The 20,670-nt window shown below is 38.8% G+C and overlaps 1 protein-coding gene across 4 annotated transcripts in view; it reads left to right on the top strand.

The window, feature by feature from the left end:
- Positions 1–20,670, top strand: part of LOC102683864 (neuronal PAS domain-containing protein 3) — a 279,046-nt gene that overhangs the window by 160,862 nt on the left and 97,514 nt on the right. For all 4 annotated transcript variants that reach the window (XM_015350527.2, XM_015350531.2, XM_015350529.2 and 1 more), the window contains one exon: positions 18,142–18,231. In XM_015350527.2, coding sequence (XP_015206013.2) covers positions 18,142–18,231 — 90 coding nt within the window. The remainder of the gene's footprint in view (positions 1–18,141; positions 18,232–20,670) is intronic.

The raw sequence follows: 20,670 nt of genomic DNA, 5'->3' as shown, positions 1-20,670 counted from the left end.
CAGACAGTCAAAAAGCGCTCCTGGTAGAGAGCTGTTATTTCAAATGCAAGTGTTGAGTAATGCAGCATATGAATTGGAATGTAAAACTGCTTTCAAACAAAGGCTAGAATTAATGTTAACCTTTACAAATATTTTTAATTCCTGCTGAATTGGGGCTGTACTGCTTCCTGGCATTTGTATCTTTTTAGAGGAACTTAGCTGTAATAGCTCTCTAGAGTTAGCAGTGAAAGAGACATTAAGCTTGAGTAGTTGCTGCAGAGGGTGTTGCTGCTTCTTCAGGCAGTGAGCTATTGACATCCTGGCATTTGGCCTGTCTTTCTCCCTGGAGGCCTGCTTCCTTCTATTGCAGCCTTGTATTGATTGGTTAATTTGATAGTTCTATCACCAATCAGCTTGTGTCTGACCTTTTGCCTTGGCAATGATGGCAGAGTCCTCATTTCTCCATTGTAGACCCACTATATTGACCTTTGCAAAGAGAATGTCAGAGCAGCCCTTGATCTTAACCTGTCACTACATTTGTTATAACTGCAAGTCACCCTTGCCCTTGATTCAAGACAGCCCTTAATAAAGTCTTATATTCTATGCAAGATCGGCTCTGCTAGATTTTAGTTTTTCTAAAAAAACTGCTGCAAGTTATGCATAGAGAGGTGCAGCTTTAATATTTATTGCTATTGTTTTGTTATTTTTTTAAATAGCTTGCTTGTGAGAAAGAAATTATTATTGCACAGGAAGAACTTTGTAGTTAATTGTTGTCCATTTATTTCAACATGTCTGTTTTTTTGTTGTGTTGTTTCATTTGTTCTGAGGCGTTTATGCAGAAGCCTTTCACTAAGGGGTAGAACTAGTTTTGTTGTTTTATTCCTCCCTATAAGAAGGAAAAAAGACTCTAATTCAGCTCTTAGGATGATAAAGAATAGGAATGCATTTCTTCATAGCCATTGTCTTGTTTGATGAATGGAGACTGAAGCCATTAACGACATTAGCGTGTCAATCGTTACTCCATCCGTTCTGAAATGTTCAAAGTGCGTCGTCTTCTCAGCAAAGCTCCCGAGCTGCTTCGATTGTGGCTTGATTAGGCAGGTCTCTCTGCATGTTCCAGACTCATGAACCTACCACTGTGATAGAAATACACCAGCAGAGCTATCCACAGAGCGAGGCAGTGTGTGATGAGGCACACATGAATCAAAGCACTCAGAATTTCAGCAAACACCAGGGCTCAGCCCTCTGGTCATACAAACAGAACAAACAATATATCAAGCAGCATAGATGCAGCGACATAGAGAGGCCATGAATTAATGCGCTGTCTTAATATGCTGACCTCTGACCCCTAGCGTCTGTATTTGTACTGTATGTGACCAAGTGGCTAAAAGTCAGCTGTCTTGGTGAAGGTGAAATGGCACAAAGCAGACAGGCTATGAGAGTTCAGTTAATAAACTGAGAACAAAGCAGAAAATGCAGGGATCCAATACAGTGGTAACAGAAACATACCTTCTCACCTCACAGCATCCTTCATCAAGTTTAAACTTTTTGTTGCTGTAGTGGAGTAATTTGATTTTTTTAAACAATTCATTGAGGTAGGCAAAGTCACAGAACAACTGGAATGGCAGGATCTGGCGATCATTCTAAACATGCCGATTGTTTCCTGGAAAACCCCACAACACCCCAGCTCACAGTACACAGTATACAGGGAGTGCACCGGCAGTGTAACATTAGAGCAGGGTTTCGTCTCCCAGTCTCAGTGTTCGGTGAATAAAGTCGGGATTTCTTCCTGCTCAGTGTTAAATCACCTCTACGGCGTGGGGTTGACACAGAGGTGAAGGCCGACAGTGCCACCAGAACGGTCCCAGCGGGTTTTTGCACCAGGCTTGGCTCTGGCGCAGTGAAAGGCTGAGAGATTACTGTGGAGGCAGTAAATGGGAGCACAGCACCAGCCCTGGCAGCAAGATGTATTACCAGTCCTAGTAATCAAGTGAAGAGTGGAAAGCCGAGCCTAATGGACTTGGTGTCCATTTAGGAGATTTGAAAGGGTCCACTTTTCGCAGAATTGGGACACTTTCTGGGCACCCTGTCCCCTGGACAACTTTCAAATATGTAATAGGAACATATAGATTATACTGTATGTATCATATTTAAAATTGCATGCAATATTAACTGTACAAGTGTAAGTGACAAATCTCACTGGGGAATGGGACATGGCCTTTATGTAAGATTCTGACTTTTGGCACTTCTGTTTTACAAATTCTACAATTCCACAATTTTTGTAGATTTATTTTCCTTTAAGATTGTGTATTTTCTATTCCTCAGTTCATGTCTTTTACGTGTACATTTAGTCATGTTTCTGTGTGCGTGTATAGAGCATAGTTCTAACAGATCTTTTTAACATTTAATGTTTAGATCCATTCTCTCTTTAAAAGAATCCCCCCTGGATGAAGAGTCTCTATGGCCTTCACCCCGGCTGCACTGTGTGCCTGGGAAGCAGTATCCTCTTTGGATAGCATCTCCAAGAGGCCGCAGGACGGTCCTCATGGGTTTTGACAGGCACTGAGAGCTTTGGAGATTCTTCCTGGTTTTCTTCTGTGCTCTGCAGCTTTCACTTCAGTTTCACTGCCTGTTGTTTGGTTCAAGCTTTTTTTTTTAAAAAAAAAGCTAAAGATTAGTGTCATTTCATTTTGTAGACTGATTCTGTGCTCTCACTGGAATATGAAGTTTGATCATGAAAAGGAGGCAAAGTTGATTTCCATCTGTAATAATAACTGAAGTGTATGGTTTGAACTGGGAGAGTAATTACTGAGCATGTGAAGGTGTATGTGCAACAGATCTAAAATCAAACATTGAGAAGAGAAATTGTGGTATAATTAAAACAGGTTCTTGATTAAATGGCATTTAGTCATAGTCGAGCAATATACAGTAGTCTTATAACGTTGTATTGAGTCTCCCTGGTTTTGGAGTTTAATATAACTGCAGAGAATGTGGTTTTGTAGGTTTTCCAAAGCAGCCTATACTGTACATATTCCAGACAGTTATAACCGTATGACACTGTCTGACCTACTGCACGATAGGTGTTATCTGTAAGAACAGAAACACGGAAAAACACCCTTGTCTTTGTATTTGAACTTGAATGGGAGCAGGAGCTGTTGAAATGCTATCTTTGAAAATATTAATAAGCCAGGTGTGTCACTGATCTCTGCCAGTAATGCATATTACTTGTACACCAAAGATTAATGTGTGGATAAGCTTAAGATTTACCACATAAAAGTGAATAAAACTACATTTAAAATTGACTGTAGAATTCAATGCTGCAATATTAAGGCGCAAAGGGTTGTGGTAGAGTGCTTCTTTAGATGTTAAATTGAGCATCACTTAAGTCATATAGTAGATTCAATGGCTCTTTTCAGCTTTTATGCACAAAGTACACCAGCCATATTTCCATCTGAAGTAACTCATAAGCAATAAATCGTATATGTTTATATGTGTGGTGTATAATATATATCATAAAATATGAACCTATCATCTGTTTTCAAAACCTGAAGTACTGTACATCTCTAAGATTTTTAGATTTAAAACAGTTAAGAGAATGTGTTTATCAAGACACTACTGTTTTGAACATTTAGTTTAGACTTGAGACATCTTTGAAAACAATATTTCTGCTGTAAGAAAATATAATTGACTGTTTTAAATATACTTTCCTCTTACTGATGTCATAGGGCTGGAAAGTTCAGAATGGCTGTTAAGTGGAAAAAGTATTTTCTGCATGGAGAAGCTTTACTTTAAGTCACAGCTTAGTTCCAAAAGAGTAACCAGAAGGCAGTGTTCTGTCAAGAAGTGCAGATTCAGAACTTTCAAGTACTTATAATGGAAAAAAGTGAGTATAGATTTCTATTTGATGGAGGGTGTGCTTGGGGTCTTTAAATAGCCTAAAGAGATGATAGCTGCCCTTCAATCAACAGCTCAACAGTGGCGACACCAGTACAGATTCCCTGACAGAGCCTGTATGTTCCCGGTAGTTCCTGTAGACACACTCTGCACTATTCTGTGAGTAGTGTTTGGAGTGCTTCACTGAGAGGGCACTCTATACAGTAAGTGTGTGTGTTGTAAGAGAGCACCACTGTCATGTGCAGGACTCAGTGACAGCCTGGTCTGCACCTCTCTGTTACCATGTCATACTGTGGATGTTATGTGGTACAATAAAAAAGTCAGCATTTCATGAGACATGAGTTACTTCCCTCTGCAAATATGTATTTGTTTCTTTTGAATATTTTAAGGAAAAGACCATTTGTAAAAATAAAGGATATCGGTGCACTGTTAAGAGAATTCAACTGGTCTCAGGTGTTCTGACCAAGAGCTGGATACAGAAAAGGTTAGGAGCAGGTGCAGAGAAGGAGGGAGCCCACTGTAATGACAGATTGTTAATCACTTGATTTGCTGGGTGGAGTTTGCCTGTGAAGAGTTTTGGTGGGATCCAGCTTGGCTTTGTGTGTTTGCAGATTTATATATGTCCGAAGGGGATATGTTGTTATGTTCATATTATTTATGGTGGACATTACTGTATCTTCACTGCATGCTGATTAAAGCCTTCACAACCAGATACATATTACCTCTTGCCACTTTTATTGTTTTTCTTATAGGCTCATAAAAGACCCTGGAGATAATTACTGCAGCTTTAACTTTGGGCTCACAGGGAAATGAATGTCCATAAATACCCTTCTGCCTCCTAACTTTCCGAAACCCTCATCTAATCCAGGTCTGGCGACAAAATGATCACCTCGTGGTCAACGTGTTTGAAATATAAATGATTGAAGTTGACTAGCTGAGTGTCAGAATGTCCATTTGTCTGCCTTACAGTTGTCCTTACAGCTTTCCACAATGCTCTTAATGCAGTTTAAGTCTAAATTAAATATATATATATATAATTCTCAAGGAACCGCAACCCTCACCAGGAAAAGCAGAGTGAAAATGGATGGACGGAAGGATAGATAATTCTAAAGGTCACTGCCAGAGCAGGTGTTAAGGTAATATCGATGAACACATGCATCAGCTGATCACATTGATCTGATGTTCTCATCCAGCCATTTCTTCGGGGCAGCCAGGGTATCAGCTTCAACTAAATGGCTGGGTAGCTTCTTCCCTTCTCCCCCAACCCTTTGCTTAAGGAAGTGCATCCTGTTCTTGGTTATTTATAAATTGTTTAATAATCAACCTCCTCGGAGCCAAAGTCATGGGTCCCGTACATTATAAACCTCTTGAGAGACTGGAATTCAACAGGCTTTAAGGTGGTTTGATATTATCCAATATTTCCTCATGAAAATATGGAGTTACTTATCTGCCCAATTGTGCGTGTTTGCATTGTTCATGGACTCATTACATTAAGCTCTCGCTTCTTTTTTCAGAGAGTATCTGTTTTCCTTTTTTGTGCGGAGATAAAACAGGAGCCCTCTGGCTTCCATGCAGAATGTAGAACTGGAAGTGAAAAGGTTTTTTTCTTCTTCTGTGCGTTAGAGTGACTTGAAAAGGTGTTTGGATATAAAAGGAAAGAATACAAGAGTCTGGTTATTCAAGGTGCTTCTTAAATGCTTATGAGAGCCAGAGGTGTTTAACCTAGATTAGACCTAAGAGGTGTGAGGGCTCTTCAAAACAAAGACAAGTTCAGGGTGGTTTCCTTAAGGATGTGTCAAGGGCAATCCAGACAAAGGATGAATGTATCCTTTAGCAGCCGGATAAGTATCTTAGAAAAGGCAGCAGAAACCAGTTCTTTCCCTTCAAGAACTCCCTGCCCATTCAAGTTAATGTGGCTACAGCGAGTTAACAAAATATGGGACTATGATGATGGCTTATCTTAGCCTTGAGGGCATACCACTATAACCCCACCACAGAGCGATAGGCTTTCTGTGAGTCAGAGCCGGGGATCAGGTATATAAAAAAGACATTGTATTAAAGAAATGTAGGACTTGTAGGAATGATTAATGTACATTTTATCTGTCCTCATATCAGGCTAAGTTCCCAAGACAAAACTTTTGCTGAATTCTTGGTTTCTCACAAAAGAAGACAAGAGTTATTCTCCATTGATTTTCCGTTTGGCTTTTTTTTTCTAAAACAACGATACACCTCCGGGAACCCTTCCCATTTCAATTCTTTATGTGGCCGGTTTCCTATGGATGCATTGTAAGTTAGTGACTCATTTTTTACACCGGGACACAAAAGATGTGTCAGTCGAGTCTCTGGCGGTCTGCACGTTTGTTCCCTGTAGAAGAGAGGCCTCAGAAATACAATAAATAAATCAACACAATTCTCTCACGATAACAGAAGGACAGCGGCCCATAGAAACTCACTGCCCCCCTTTCAATAGGTATTAGGATCTGAGAGAGATGCTCTCCAATTGTAACATTAACGAGATATACATTTTTAAGGCTAGTAACAGCTGTATCCAAGGCAATACAGAGCTGATTTCTGCTGTTTACATTTCACCCCAAGGTACCCAGACTGTTATTAGAACATTTTGCTTTTTGCATTCCATATTGTGTGCACGCCTCAAAGGTAGATTTAGCAGCAAACAAACCACATTCAAAAATTCATTTTCTCAGCCAAGCCCGGCCTGGTGCAGTCCCTGTTTTCGAAAGAAGATCAGGTCTGAATGCAATGCTTCAGATCACATAAAAGGGTTTGCATTTATTTGCATCATATGCTATTTGCCATTCTCAGAATGTTCTGTATTAATATTTTAATAGATTTTTCTGAAACAAACCAGGTGTAGCTGTAAAACAGTGAATTTTGAAAGAGTTCCAAGTTATTTTGTTCTAAAGCGAAGGTGGGTAAGATCCTTAGGACTGAACTCATTTGACATTTCACACCCAAGGAGAACTACCCAAGGACTTCAACTAATCGGTTAAATCCAGGATAGTACAGGTTTGTGCATAGAATGGTACTGATGTGGAAGAAAGAATCTTGTACATGCATGTTACAGCACAAGAAAAGCCATCTATAACATTCTCCGGTGAACATTGACAACATTCCCATGGTTGTTAGTTATTTTCTGTCGGTCTTTCAGTCTTCTGTTTCAGGAAATGCATCACTCTGCAGCTGTCTTTTTGGACGAGACGCAGCTCGGGCTAATGCAAATTGCCAAATTAATAATAAGATAGAGGAGGGGATATTGTCTGTGTCTGATATCAGGAACGGCCTTTTTTATCACGAGGAACGCTTGATTTATTGTGAGGATAATTTAGTAGGTATCTGCTTACATTCCTCATGTGAGTCAGCCTCCTGTTGTGCATGGGTAAGGTCAAAATATAATTTAAGATGAGTGTAACAAAAACATACAAAAGCTTACAAAAATAAAAAAATAATAAGCACATTTGTGCATTATAAACATGCAATATACATACAGTGTGTTATATGCAGTACACAGAGTGGTTTATATACATACACACATTTGTTTGTCTATACTGATTAGAGTTTTAACTTATTTTTCCAGTGTCTTTCTTTTCCAGTGATACCTGTGTTTGTTCTGTGGAACAGGTGCTGGGGAGTAGCATGATCTTAGATCTGACAAACAAGGTCTCAAGAGTCGATACCGTCTTTAATGTACTTAGAATTTTTAACTTTAGAAAGTGATTGTCCACGCATGGAATGTGCGTGATTTGTGCTACTGTACATCATGAATCCTGCCAAAGGCATTGATTTTCAATGGCATGTAAAACAGTCATTATCAATTAATTTCAAGACAGTGTACAGTAGGTGTATGCAGCCTATTATCTATTACAATAAAGAAGACAACAGGACCTTACATTGCACTCGTTCTTTATAGATGAGTTTGTGAGTACTAACATATTTCGATTTTGCCATGCAAATAGCATTTATTAGGCTTCAATCAATTGGTAATCTCCAAACACACATGAACTAAACACACACAGTTTCACCTAGCAGATGAATCAATTACAGTTTTTATGATTGAATGACATTCTCACAGTTTTGTGGCCTTGTCATGTGGACCTGAAATGAAAACAAAAAAATACAATATCTGTATTTTTTCTGGAAATGTTCTAGTGTTGATGATTTTTTTAATAGTTTTTGTGAACAGTGTGAACCAGCTGAGAAATACTGGATGTTTGCTCCTTTTCAATTTGCAAAAGGAGAGGAAGAAAGAAAAATTGAATAAATATTTAAATAAAACAAAAAGAACTAGAGAAGATCGGTGTCACAGTGTTGTGTTTTGGTTTCTCTTGTTTTATCTGGGGTATACAGATAAATGGCATCAGGGTTTGTTAAATCTGGATTTTTTGAGTGTTGATTTTTTGTATCACTGTCTAACCACTGTCATTCAATAATCCATTTGTTGTGGACAAATTTAAAAAAATGTAGTAACTAAACATGGCTGTACTGTACCCCCTTGAAAACCTTTTGTCTTCGAGCATTGTACTGTAGACAGGTGCAGCAGTTTTCTTTTCAACTTTTCAGCAATGAGAAAGGGCTGAGTGAGAAGGAAGATTAACTGTCTAGTCTCTGCATTAATTCATGGAAATGGAGACATGAAAGTCTGGAATTGGTTCACTCATGTACATAAATGATTTCTGTAAAGGGACAGTCTTTATTTCTGCGACACCACATAATACCGTCAGAAGGAGAATTTATAATTTTGACCACTGAATACAGAACACATATACAGTAGTACACTGATATTGAGAATATGTATGTATAGGAATTTGTTGTCTGTGGTCTAGAACCTTCATCAGTAGTTTAAATTATTCATGAGCTGCTCCTCGAAAGCAGGTTGATATGGAGCCTCTAATTTTCAAGTTCAGTAAACACTAACCCTGTTGTATTTGTATAAGCTCAAAGTCATTTCTATTATTATCCTCTATGATTTTGAAATATATGAGACTGATACACAGTTTCAGACCAGGTGACTAGACCTTTAAATTGCCTGGGATGCAGCACCTCTCTAATTGCTTTATCACGTTCTTTAAAAAAAAATGGCGCTGAACATGTTAGAAAAAAGGTGCATTTATGCTAAGCTACTGAATAGCTCCTTCTGTTTGTTCCATAATTTTGCGTTGTTCATGTGGTAATACCGCCACAATAACACCACACAGAGCAGATTAACATTCCACAAGCCTTAAGATTTGATGACAGTACAGCTAATATTAGTTACAAATATTTCTGCACTCTGTACTTTTCTTTAGATTTCTCTTTGGCCAGATATAAGTGATCATTATTTCATATGCCGGTTAATGCAAGGACACAAGAAACACAATTTATCCATAAAACACAGAATGTGTTTGTTTTTCTTGGGATTATGTTTTTTTTGATGAAAAAATAATATTTGTGGGATGGCTACATAAAAAGAAATTCTGCAAGGAGTAAACAGTGGCTTATCACAAGTACATATGGTACAGCAGATTTGAAGTCGACATCTGTCCAGGCACAGATGTACTGTAGAACCAACTTTCTTATTAGCCTGCCCACTATTTTAACATGAGCTTTGTTTCTGTGTATTGGAAGCCTTTGTAATTTTGGGACATGCTAAAATCAAATGAACATACTGTATGTGAAGTTTTAGCAATGTGTCATTGCTAAAAATACGTGTTGCCATCTCTGTAGTGAGGTCTTATCCTTCATGTGTGAAATATGTAAATGTTTACACTTTTGGTGCTGTTTAGTGAGTTTAAATATTACAAACCATTTAATTATAAAAGGAGACAGACTCAGTCCTGGGACCTGCACATAGAGAAATAAATGTGCAATCAGAACTGCAATTACCTGCAGAATTTAGTGTAAACAGATCAGCAATCACATAACAAACATGGGCTAGTTTGCATTCCGAAATGAATACAGTTTGATCCAAAGCAATTTCCTTTTATTTATCTTAGCCGCTCAGCATAAATAAAGCAAGGGCATTGAAGCAATTAGCATAATTAGACTACCGTGGTCAGGCCCTGTGTGATTTCTTAAGAAGCATTGCTTAGCCTTTTTTTTCCACCCTCACTCGTTCGCGTTGCAGGAGTTACTCTGCGCCGCTGGTTATCGCTCTGGGCATTTTTGTATTTTAGATTTGCAAGTTGTCAGTTTGAAAACCCCTGACGAAAGGATGTGAAAGCATCTCGCTGAAAAACCGCAGAAGGTATATCCTCAGCTTTTCATTACAAGGGAGCTGGGGAATTTTCTTCAGAGCTCTCTGCCGCTACTTGAAGTTTAAGCATTGTGTACTCAGAACATCTACATTCAATTGTTGTAGAAATGTTGTGCCGAGAGACTTATTAACTGGGTTAATATCAAAAGTTCTGGAGCTTGTCATATTGGATGCAAATGGCCCGCTTTTAATTTTAAATTGAAAGGTTGCAATCTTCCCTTTTTTTTCTCCTTGCCATTATTGTCAACATTTTTAGCCTTGCAACAGTTAAAGTTACTATTTCTTTAGGTACGCAAAGTTTTGGTCATTAAATTTTAAATGAACTATTTAAAAGTTAAAGATAAAATTATTTGCAAGGCAGAGTTTGAAATTTGGCTGGAATGATGAATGAATCTGGGGTTCAGGAATTGAACCTAACCTCTCTCCTCCTAAGAGAACGCTTTTTCTTTGTGATAGGAAATGATTTCTAACTACACACATGTGGACTTTTTATTTTGCCAAGTTAGGAAACTGCATATCTTCACAGTACAGTCGTCATACTTTGAAAGACAGGTAACGTTACAAAGAGCAAATCGTCAGTGGAATTTATAATGATTTCTTTGCATCTGTGTAGACCTTTTTAATCACAGAGGATCCCAAAGCTCTTTAAATGTAGCAGGGGTCCACTTCATGCAGAAACTTCTCTTCTTCACCAGCGTTCAAAAGGACCTCTGGGTAGGTCAGATTGTGCCAGCCCACAAAACACAGAGTGGAATTGAGCCAGGTCTCTGAGGCTAACAAAACTAGATCTAGTAATCAGGACCTCAATTTAATGTCTCATCTTAAGGACAACTCTTCCTACAATCCCTTGTCTCCGTACTGCAGCATTGAATTTTATAGGAAGTCTAGTCCATAGAGAAGAGCACCACCTACAGGTCCACGGAGGCCACTTGCAGTAGCTTCCCAGTTTTTTCCAGAAGTCTGCCATCCCAGTCCTGACTGGCCCTGCCTCGATTAGCCTCCGGGAGGTCAAGCTAATAAGTGGTAATGCTGCTGTCTATATGGAGCATGTACTGCACCATAACAGTTTTTATTGCATTTTAATTCAAACTTTGTGCAGATATTTTCTGCATTAAACTGTGCAGTTGTATATGAACCTACCCCCCAGAAATCTGAATGACTGATGCACAGGACTTGATATCACAAAGCATCGCTAATGATTCAGTGAGGAAGCACTAATGATTTTTTTTTCTGTTGTTGTTTCTAAGTTTTTTTAAATATTAAACTCTGGATATAATTCTAATAAAAAATTGATATTTCATAAGAGGACTTTAATTACACTGGAACCTAATGCCTGCCCCCTATCCTCAAAGCAATCTTAGAAATTATTTATTTGCAGGATTTACTGTTTTCACTTTAATGAGTTATTACAGGTAATCTGCTTCCTAAAGCAATTTCCCTCTTGTATTTCTCAGCTACCCTCCCTTTGCTACATCACTTTATTAGGCTTGCGTTTAAACACCTAAGCTTTTAAAGAATAATTAATCCTCATGTCTTCAATAAACAGTTATTTTGGTTTCAGAAACTATAGATGTGTTGATTGCCTTCACTGACTTAGTAAACAGTGGAGCTCAGTAGTTTTCTAAAATAATAATAAAGACTTTTTTTGGCATTATATTCCAGTATGCTTTCTGTAAAGATAAACTGAGTGTACTGTGCTCTCTTCAGCATTATTCTTCACCCAGATATTATTGTCTAGTGCATTCACCCCAAGGTGGCTGTTATCACTTAATTAAATCCTAGCACGCGGAGAAGAAGAAACAACATTGTTGGTCCCTAACCCCGAGGAACCCGTTTTAAGGCACAGTGCTTGTCTATGTTTAGGAAATTATCTGCTGCAGCAGTTTTTGGTTGGAAAATGTCTGGATATTTTCTCTTACACTTTCCTTGGAAACCTTAGATGCTAATAGCGAATTCATAAACAAAATATCAAGCTGAGATTTACAGAATAGCACAATTTTTTTTTTTATTTTGGAAAAATAACTTTTTATTGTGCTTTGTAACTCATCTCCTTTTTAATAAAATAGTAACTCTTCTTTTATTTTTGTAAAAGCTAACCAGTGTACCAGAAGTAATGTGTTTATTAAAAACTGTATTACTAGCTTGTACAGCTGTTGCACAGGGTGAAAACATAATATTACATGAATATTAAAAAGCAGTTTACAATTGTAGGAATGTTTTGTTGTTGGATTGTTTAAAGCAGTTTGAAACATAAAAATAACTTCTACCTTAAATTCCATTTTCACATCAATATACAGTATAATGAATTAACATTTGATCAATATTGGTTAAATAAATACACACTGGCATGTGTTAATAAAATCAAATTGTATGTCAGATCAGTCCCAAAACAACTGTTTTTTATTAAAATTGACTTTCAGCCTGGCTGTTAACATAAATGATTAATGCAGTATGTTGTTAATCCTCCCTGTCTGTAGCTGCCATAAAAAAGTCGGCATTTTTTGGTAATTTGGTAATTTAATTAGTCTCATCTTTTAGAAACCCTGGCAATCATGCTGTACAGATATTGTTCGTTTAGATCTACAAGTTATTTCAGCAGTGAAATAATCTGCATTATCTTGCCATTATGTAAAAAGCGTTGTAACTAAAACATTTCAGATTGCACTGGAGAGGAAGCTGAGTCTGAAACCCTTATTAGAATAAAACCACTGTCTGTGACAGGTCATTGCACTCTTAACGGCTCCAATAAATATATCGTGGATGGCATAAGCAAAGATTCTTTTTCTTCTGTGAGAGTGAAAATAAAACTGGTACAAAAGCTATTGGCCCATTTCAAAATGCCTTGAATATAGGATAAGTTCAGTGGCTTCAACATTGCCACAGACATCAGTGCTTTCAGTAAATAAATCAATATGCTTTTCTGTATTTGCACTTTTCTACATGGTTTGTCAGGCCCAAAATTGACTTAAATGAAAAATATTCCTGGCAGCTCTCTAAGCAATTTAGGCATTTCTGATAATATACTTTTTCTTTAATCCCAATTTAGCTTCCCAAGTTCCTCTGAATGGTTCCTTGTGAATTGTAATTTACTGCCGTACATTAAATCTTACGGATAAATGTACTAGTTCTGCTCTTTCCCTTTGGATTGTGCGTCAAATTAGAAAATCCCTCTGAACCTTTTGTAGTGGGAATATTGCTTGAAAGAAAGAGAGAGACCCATTCATATATTTCTTTGTGAGCTTAAGTAAACAAAAAAAGTGTCAAAACACATCTTCCTGAGCTATGCAGTCAGTAACTGGTGCAAACGCCCACCCGCCCTGCTGTATTTGTTAATTGTGGTGATTGCTCTTTAGTGCTCTGAGACTGGAGCATGTGGTCATTACACTGCCAGCTGCCTGTGGTCCTGAAGCCTTCTTCCATTTTGTCTGGCCTAATACTTAATGGTATGTTAATAGTCGGTAAACCCATCTACAGAGACTTCCAGTGGCTTTGTTAATGCCTTTGGTCTAAAGTGCTCTCCAGACTCGTGCGCAGCAGAGATTGTTTTTGAGAGCTTCAGTGCCTTCATTTGAGTGGGATTTGCCCCACGTGAGGACGCCATCGGAGCGATGCTGTGGCCTGCTGTGGCCTTTGTCATTTGCACGAACCTACGAAGCGCTGTCATTGCGTCGGAACGTCACGGTGCAGTAGAATGGAGTAAACTTCACCGAGCACGTGCTCTTCCGCTTCCGAAAACGCCACGCGCATCCGGAGTCCCACTTCTGTCTCCTTCGGTGGGAAAGAATAACTGCCATACAGTTGTAAAACTGAAATAACAACTGATATTTGCTTTTGCTTCTCCCCTCCGCCCTCCAGTGGTTTGAGATCGCTTCTTTGAGGGCTGCCTTTCTCAAAATCAGTTTCACAAGAGTTAACACATTTGCAGATCACATAATTACCACGGCCTTCCTTGGGGTTATTTGTAGCATGCAGAACTGCAGTGGCTGGAGGCTAAAGACGTTTAGATCAAAGACCCTTTCCTACTCATTCAGCACCCGCTGAGTCCACACGTTCCCTTCTGATCGCTGGATGGTTTCTCGCAGCAGTGTCAGCCTCCATTGGCCGTGACACTGCTGGCCTGCTGTCTTTATGCTCTCTTTCATGAGAGGAGACAGGCACTGTGTTTCCTTGTTTAGCTCTTATTCTGTAAGCCTTTTCATCTTCCTATTCTTAAAAAAGTATGTCTATATAAGGATATTGAGACTAACTACAACTTCCTAAAATGCCTTCTTCTAAAAATCATATCATATCAGTCATATCATTTTGGAACTTTGTTCCAAAACTCTCCTGGCCCATCTGTGTGCCTGTGAGTTAATTCTGATGCCTAGTGGAGGTAACGTCATGGTGTGGACATGCTTGGCCAGCTCTGGAACTGGGTCGCTCGTCTCTGCTGATGATGCGATTCACGACAGCTGCAGGAGAGCGAATTCTGAAGTTGGCAGAAACATTTTGTCTGCTTATCTCGAAGAGAATGCCTGTGAATGTGCCCTAATGCTTATGGTCATTTGAAATCGCTGGAGAGAACAAGAAGAACATTTTTGTTCTGGCAAAGTATACACCCATTTGGCATTCCAATTCATGGAAGTACCCAAAAATAAATTACAATTATCATTAATAGTAATTTTAAGATTACAAATACTAATAGAAGATTGCTGTCCCCTTTTGGACGGCTCTGTAAAAATGCATTACATATTAGCATTGCCTATTTGTCCTGATTCTTTTGGGTTTTTTCACTGTTTAAAAGCTTGAAAACTGCACCCTCCCTGAATACAGTACACAGTGTGAGGAAACGCTTCCAGTAGGGATGTAAGGGAAAAGTTCAGCTGTTTTTTTGTGCACGAAAGCGGCACTGTTTTTACTTGCGGAAAAATTCAGTCATCTTTCTTCTCTGCGCACGGTATCTTAGCTTCATAATCCATAAAGGCAACCTGCAACTGTATATACCGTTTATTTTTATTTGTTGCCTTTGATATAATCTTCCTCTGTTTATCTTCCTTGCTGCGAGTAATCAGTTTACGGGCTAGCTATGGAACATACATTTGTGCCTCGGAGTGCAGTATGGGATCTGAGGGGTGTTGACAGCTCTGCTCCAGATTGTCTTTTCACCTGTGTGGAGATACCAGCTGTGGAGCAGAGGCAGAAGGTCAGCACTGCAGCAGGAAGGGAAGGTGTCACATTTACTCTCCCTTCCCGCTTTTTTGTGCAGGCGAAAGTGTTTATGCCCATTGACAGGATCTTTTCAGCGTGATCTGGCACTGCTGGTTATTCACAACACCAAGGAAAGCAGAGAAGCGTGGCGATTTAAATAAATTACATCCAGTGTTCTTAATGTAACCTGGTTCTCGCCTAGATCAGAAGTTTGTTTCTCCCATGATTTATTGCTCACTTTACACAGCAGTTAGCCAGTAAACAGAGGCAGTTTATCACCTCTGAAGCTTCCTCTCATGAAGTGATCCTCTCCAGAGAATTGCATTTCGAGTATTGCAGATGGCTTTTTGTTTTAAAAAGAAAAAAAAACAGGGTTGGAAATATTTTTGAGAGTTGAGAGTGAATGGGCTACTTTTGACCTGAAACGCTACTCAGGGGTTTCACCTTAAGCGTAAAATGTCATGTGCTACCTTGGCTCAACACGGGCAGCCCCACGCTGCACAGTGCAGTGTGGCGGAGGTGAGTGTCAGTTCTCTGGCAGCTAACGGACGTGTCCCTGCAGCCCTAGTTGAGATGGAGAGGACAGACAGGAGAAATAAAATAACAGCTGGGAATCGTGTTCATCCAGACCGGATCATGGGGTAAAAGTTAAAGCTAAATCTTATGGATTCTGAGTGTGACAGCAATAAAATCAGAATTTCATTTGCTGCTGCATATCGTTTCCAGTACCATACAGTGATAGGGGCCCAGCTTTGTAAGATCCTTTCTCGCAGGTAATTGAGAAATGAAATGAAATGCGAAGCAATTACTGTGCCTTACTGTGGTGGGCAGGAAATGTTAATACCATAACATTTGTTACTAATTAGATATCGTTAATTAATGGATGAATGTTTTTTGTGTGGTTTTTTTTACACTTTTAAAATTTGAAAAAGTCACTGAAGAGAACAAAAAGCATTTGTATGTGCACTGTTACACATACAGATTAACAATGAAGCACGACAGAAGTGTAAATGGAAAATAACGCATCTCTCGCTGTTTTTTTAGTACCAGTCCAAGATAATTTAATTGAAGGAGATTGTTCTCTTGGAAAGTCTGTGTCCAGAGGAATGAGGCGTTACCATTTAATGCAGATTTGTTCATCTTTCATGCAGCATTATTGAAAAATGAAGGACTTATCAATCTTTTACTCGTACTGATGCAAAATGTCAAATGAGCCGCAAACACTGACATTATTAGTAATATAAAGTTTAATATATAACATTTTGCATTTAATCTGTGTGTTTTCTGAAGATTTTTTACAGAACAATTCAATGGGAGTTGGTAAAGTCAGCTCCATATCTGCACATTGTAAATAGCCTGGGGTGATTTGGGTTTATCTGCAGTATGGAAATGACTTTCACTTCTCCAGCTGCTGTTGCTTTTTAAATCAGAAATAAATGGGAAGATCTAAGAAGCAGGCTAGCTAGTTCATCGTGACTCTCCCCTCCCTGTTTTTCCCAAAAAGATGTGAACAAGTCTGTCACATTTCACACAAGGCATTGTTTGCTGTTCAAAAAAGATTTTTTCTTTTGTTTTTTCACAGTGACGTCTTACATCTTAGTCCACCCTTGGCTAACTGCACGTGCCGATTATCACACATAGTGGGGGACAATATGTAATTAACCCCTAAGACCTTAGTATCTTAATTGCTGCCTGTTGGAGACATCTTTAGGACTGGAGTAGCCTGCAGTGATTATACTTAGCAGAAAATAATAATTTTGAAGTATTTGATATAAAAGGCCTTAATTTTGTTGGAGATCGCCTCAAAATGGAACACCGCCATTTCGTTTCTCACCTCTTTTGAAAGTATAGTGCTTTCATAAAATAACGGGTTTAGCATTGATGGAGGTTAGTAGTTTTAGTTTTCTTAATTCTTATGACATTTCTAATTGCTAGAACTACAGATCCTTGTTCAGTTCATTACTGCTGTCAAAGAGCAGTTTTTCATAGTGCTATCTTGTACTTGAAGCTTTAGTAAAGTTGTTGCCACTAAAACTAAGTCGGAATCCTCCTAGCAAACATGACAACCCCAACCCCATATTTTCAAAACTGTGATGAGAACAAAATTGTGACTGTTCACAGCGGATAAATAACTTGATTTTTGTGATGTACTGAAGGACATCATTATATGCTCACCATTTGAAAAAAAAGTATGTTGGATTGTTTTTAATCATTTGTTATTTTTGTCTTTTGTGATTCATTACCATTCATTAGCTTCTAATATATTTGTTTAAAATGTGTTGACTGTTAAATTCTGATATTGCAGAATGAGGATAGAATGTTACATTTGATTTGCAATTAGCTTTGAAATTCAGAGTTTTTTAGGATGTTTGTCTTCCATTGTGTAGAATTCTTTCACTTTTAAATCTGAAATTTGTAGCCAGCTGAGGACTAAATGTAGGAACATCTGAGCTATCATACGTAAAAATGAAATGCATTGCTATGTTGTTGAGAAAAAAATGGAAATGAGAACATTATTTTGCAGTGCTCAGGCAATGCATGTAAAATGAACATAAAAAAAAGCTTCAAAAGCTGAAAGAAAACAGTTCCTTGTTTATCAATTTGAATGCGCTGCTCGTTGAAATTGCTCTTAATTAGTGAGTTTACCTAACACATAACACATAATTTGAGACATCGCTGCCTTGAGACTCTATTCACTTTGTTTCCGATCTGCAGATGTCCTTAAGCTGCTTTGGGATTTGGCTTGTCTTGACTGAGTGACTTTCCAACAACTTGCATCTAATAAGGCTTCACCTTCTTTTTCTTTTTTTTTCCTGTTCTTTGTCTTGCAGTCTCTGGACGGATTTGTATTTGCACTAAACAAGGAGGGAAAGTTTTTATACATCTCTGAAACTGTGTCCATATACCTGGGGCTCTCACAAGTAAGTAACCCTGGTTGTCACTTTCTTATCAGCTCTGTGCCAAAGTGCTTGTTACGATTTATTATATTCATTTTAATTTATTTGGCTGATGCTTTCATCTCAAGAGGCTCGCAGAAGCTTTTCCATACAAATGTTGGTATCCATTTATACAGCTGGGTTTACTGAAGCCACTTGGGTAAGACACCTTGGTTAGGAATACAGCAGCAGTGTCCTGAACTGGGATTTGAGCAAACAGCCCTATAATTCGCTTTTCCGATATAGAGTAGATCCCTTTTTGCTTCATCCATTGAAATGTATTTGCATTTATATCCAGAATTTAGTGTGTAAGTCTGTTTTCTTTTTTCTGGTGCTATAGAAAGTCACTGTAGCTTCTTATTCTCTAATATTCAGTATAAATCATTACCTTAGGCTAGTTACACAACGCCTCTGTACCCGAGTAAATCTAAACCATATCCTAACTACTGTGTGAAAGGAATTGACCGGGTAACCAATAATAACTACCTGTGGAAATTGTTTGACTCTCTTGTAAGCACCTAAAATGTTTATATTGTGAATAATATTAACTTTTAAATCTTTGTACTTTAATTGTTTTCAAAAGCCACAATTTTCTTTACTTTCTGTCATCTGCACTGTGATCTGTGGTTGAAGAACAGCAAAGGGAATGCTTTTAGACTTAATTGGGAAGAATAAAACTGTAAACTTAACCACTTTTCTCAGGACGTATTTGTATTGAATCTACAGTGAATCATTACTCAATATACCATACAGCTGAAGGATGAAAAGGTACGACATAATAGGTAGTATAGTAAAACCTCTGACCTTCTTCTCTGAAGAGCATTTAAAAGAAATTACTTGCAATACAACACACAGAAAATGATGACATTGGACAAATATAGATCAAAGAGTGATTTTTTTTTGCTAAATTAAATAAACGATAAATTGTATGAAGCAGAATAATTGCAAGCAGAAATTAATTTGATATTAATTGATTAGTGATTTTTATCAAATAATTGATTAATTGTAAATTTAGTCTTCTAAGCCTTCTGAAATTCATTTGGAGTTATCTTGACAAAGGTTTTATCTGCATAGGGCTGGCAGAGAGGGTAGGGAGGAATCAAGCTTTTAGCACTATAGTCCCTAGCAAGCTGTGTTTTCTGGGTATGCATATGGTGAAAGTGTTTTTAAAATAATATAACAATTTATTACAACAAATAGTTTTTCTTATTCTTACAGCACATGCCAAATATGGCTTATTCGTATTGAAGCGTCCAAAAGCATTTTTTAATGAAATCATTTTTTAAACGCTTTCGGGAAGACAAAGCTAGAAAGTATTGTGGCATAGTGTTTAAAAAAGACCTACATGAGAGGATTTTCATACTGTGCCATTGTCGAATGCCTGATAGTGATAATATTGTTTGACCTGTGGAAAATCCTGCATAACAAAAAGAATTTTCAAGTCATTAATTAGACTGATACCAGCAGAGAGAGTAAAAATATATATATATATTTCAAAGTTGTGAGCAATGAAAAAAGGTCATTTAATGTGAATTTGCTCTGTATCATTAAAATGCATGTCTGCCAACAGACAGTATTACTTTAACAGTTTAATATCACACTCCCCTGTGAGAGCTCTGCCCATTTACTGTGTTGGAGCCCTAGGGTGTGCTACACAGTTTGATATCGCCCACATGTTCTAGTGGTTTTGTGCCGAATGCTGCTTGGCGCAGCCAGGAATTTTTATCAACCCTCTGCGTTAGCGTGAGCTCTCATTGTCAGATGGGTGCTGTGCCCAGTGGCAGCATGGGTGCCGTCTTGGGTGACCCTCAGGCCCATCCCTCCAGATGTGCTGCCGGCACCCTGACGTATCGGAGATGTTCTGCGACATACAGCAGTGCTCGCCCCTCTGCCTCCATGCCCCGGCACAACTGTCAGGGCGATCGGGGAAAAAATCTGTTTAGTGGCGGGGGAGAGGGGGGGCTGGCTTTGATGTCGCGCCTGGCGTGGTTCCCTAGCCCGTCTCCGGCGTTTCCTGCCCGCGTCCAGGTGTCAGAGCAGACAGGCCTCCGAGCCGAGCCTCAGCCTCGAGCCGACAGAAAGCAATCTGTGCAGAAACTCCAGCCCTGTGTTGTAATGCGGAACAGTACGTCTTAGATGGGTGGCATTTGCAGAAAGGTTGCAGGTGTGGCTTGGTTTCTGGCGCTCCTCCAGAGGGGTGGGGTGGGGGTGACAGTTCCGTGTCGCCCGGCAGCCTCAGGACGTGCAGCTGCCCTCAGGTTAAACTGCATCTTCAGCATCTGCATTCCGACCACAAGCTGCGTCGATAGATGAATGAATAGTTAAGGACAGTTAAGGGGTGCTTCCACAGTGCTGGACGCGCTGCCTTAATTGACAGACAGCTCGTGCCCGGGACTAGGAAGTCGGGTCTGTTGAAGAGCACGT

This window comes from Lepisosteus oculatus, chromosome 8, assembly GCF_040954835.1.
Source record: "Lepisosteus oculatus isolate fLepOcu1 chromosome 8, fLepOcu1.hap2, whole genome shotgun sequence".
NCBI lineage: Eukaryota > Metazoa > Chordata > Actinopteri > Semionotiformes > Lepisosteidae > Lepisosteus > Lepisosteus oculatus.
Note: the sequence above shows the minus strand (reverse complement) of the source record. Positions and strands in the feature narration are given on the sequence as shown.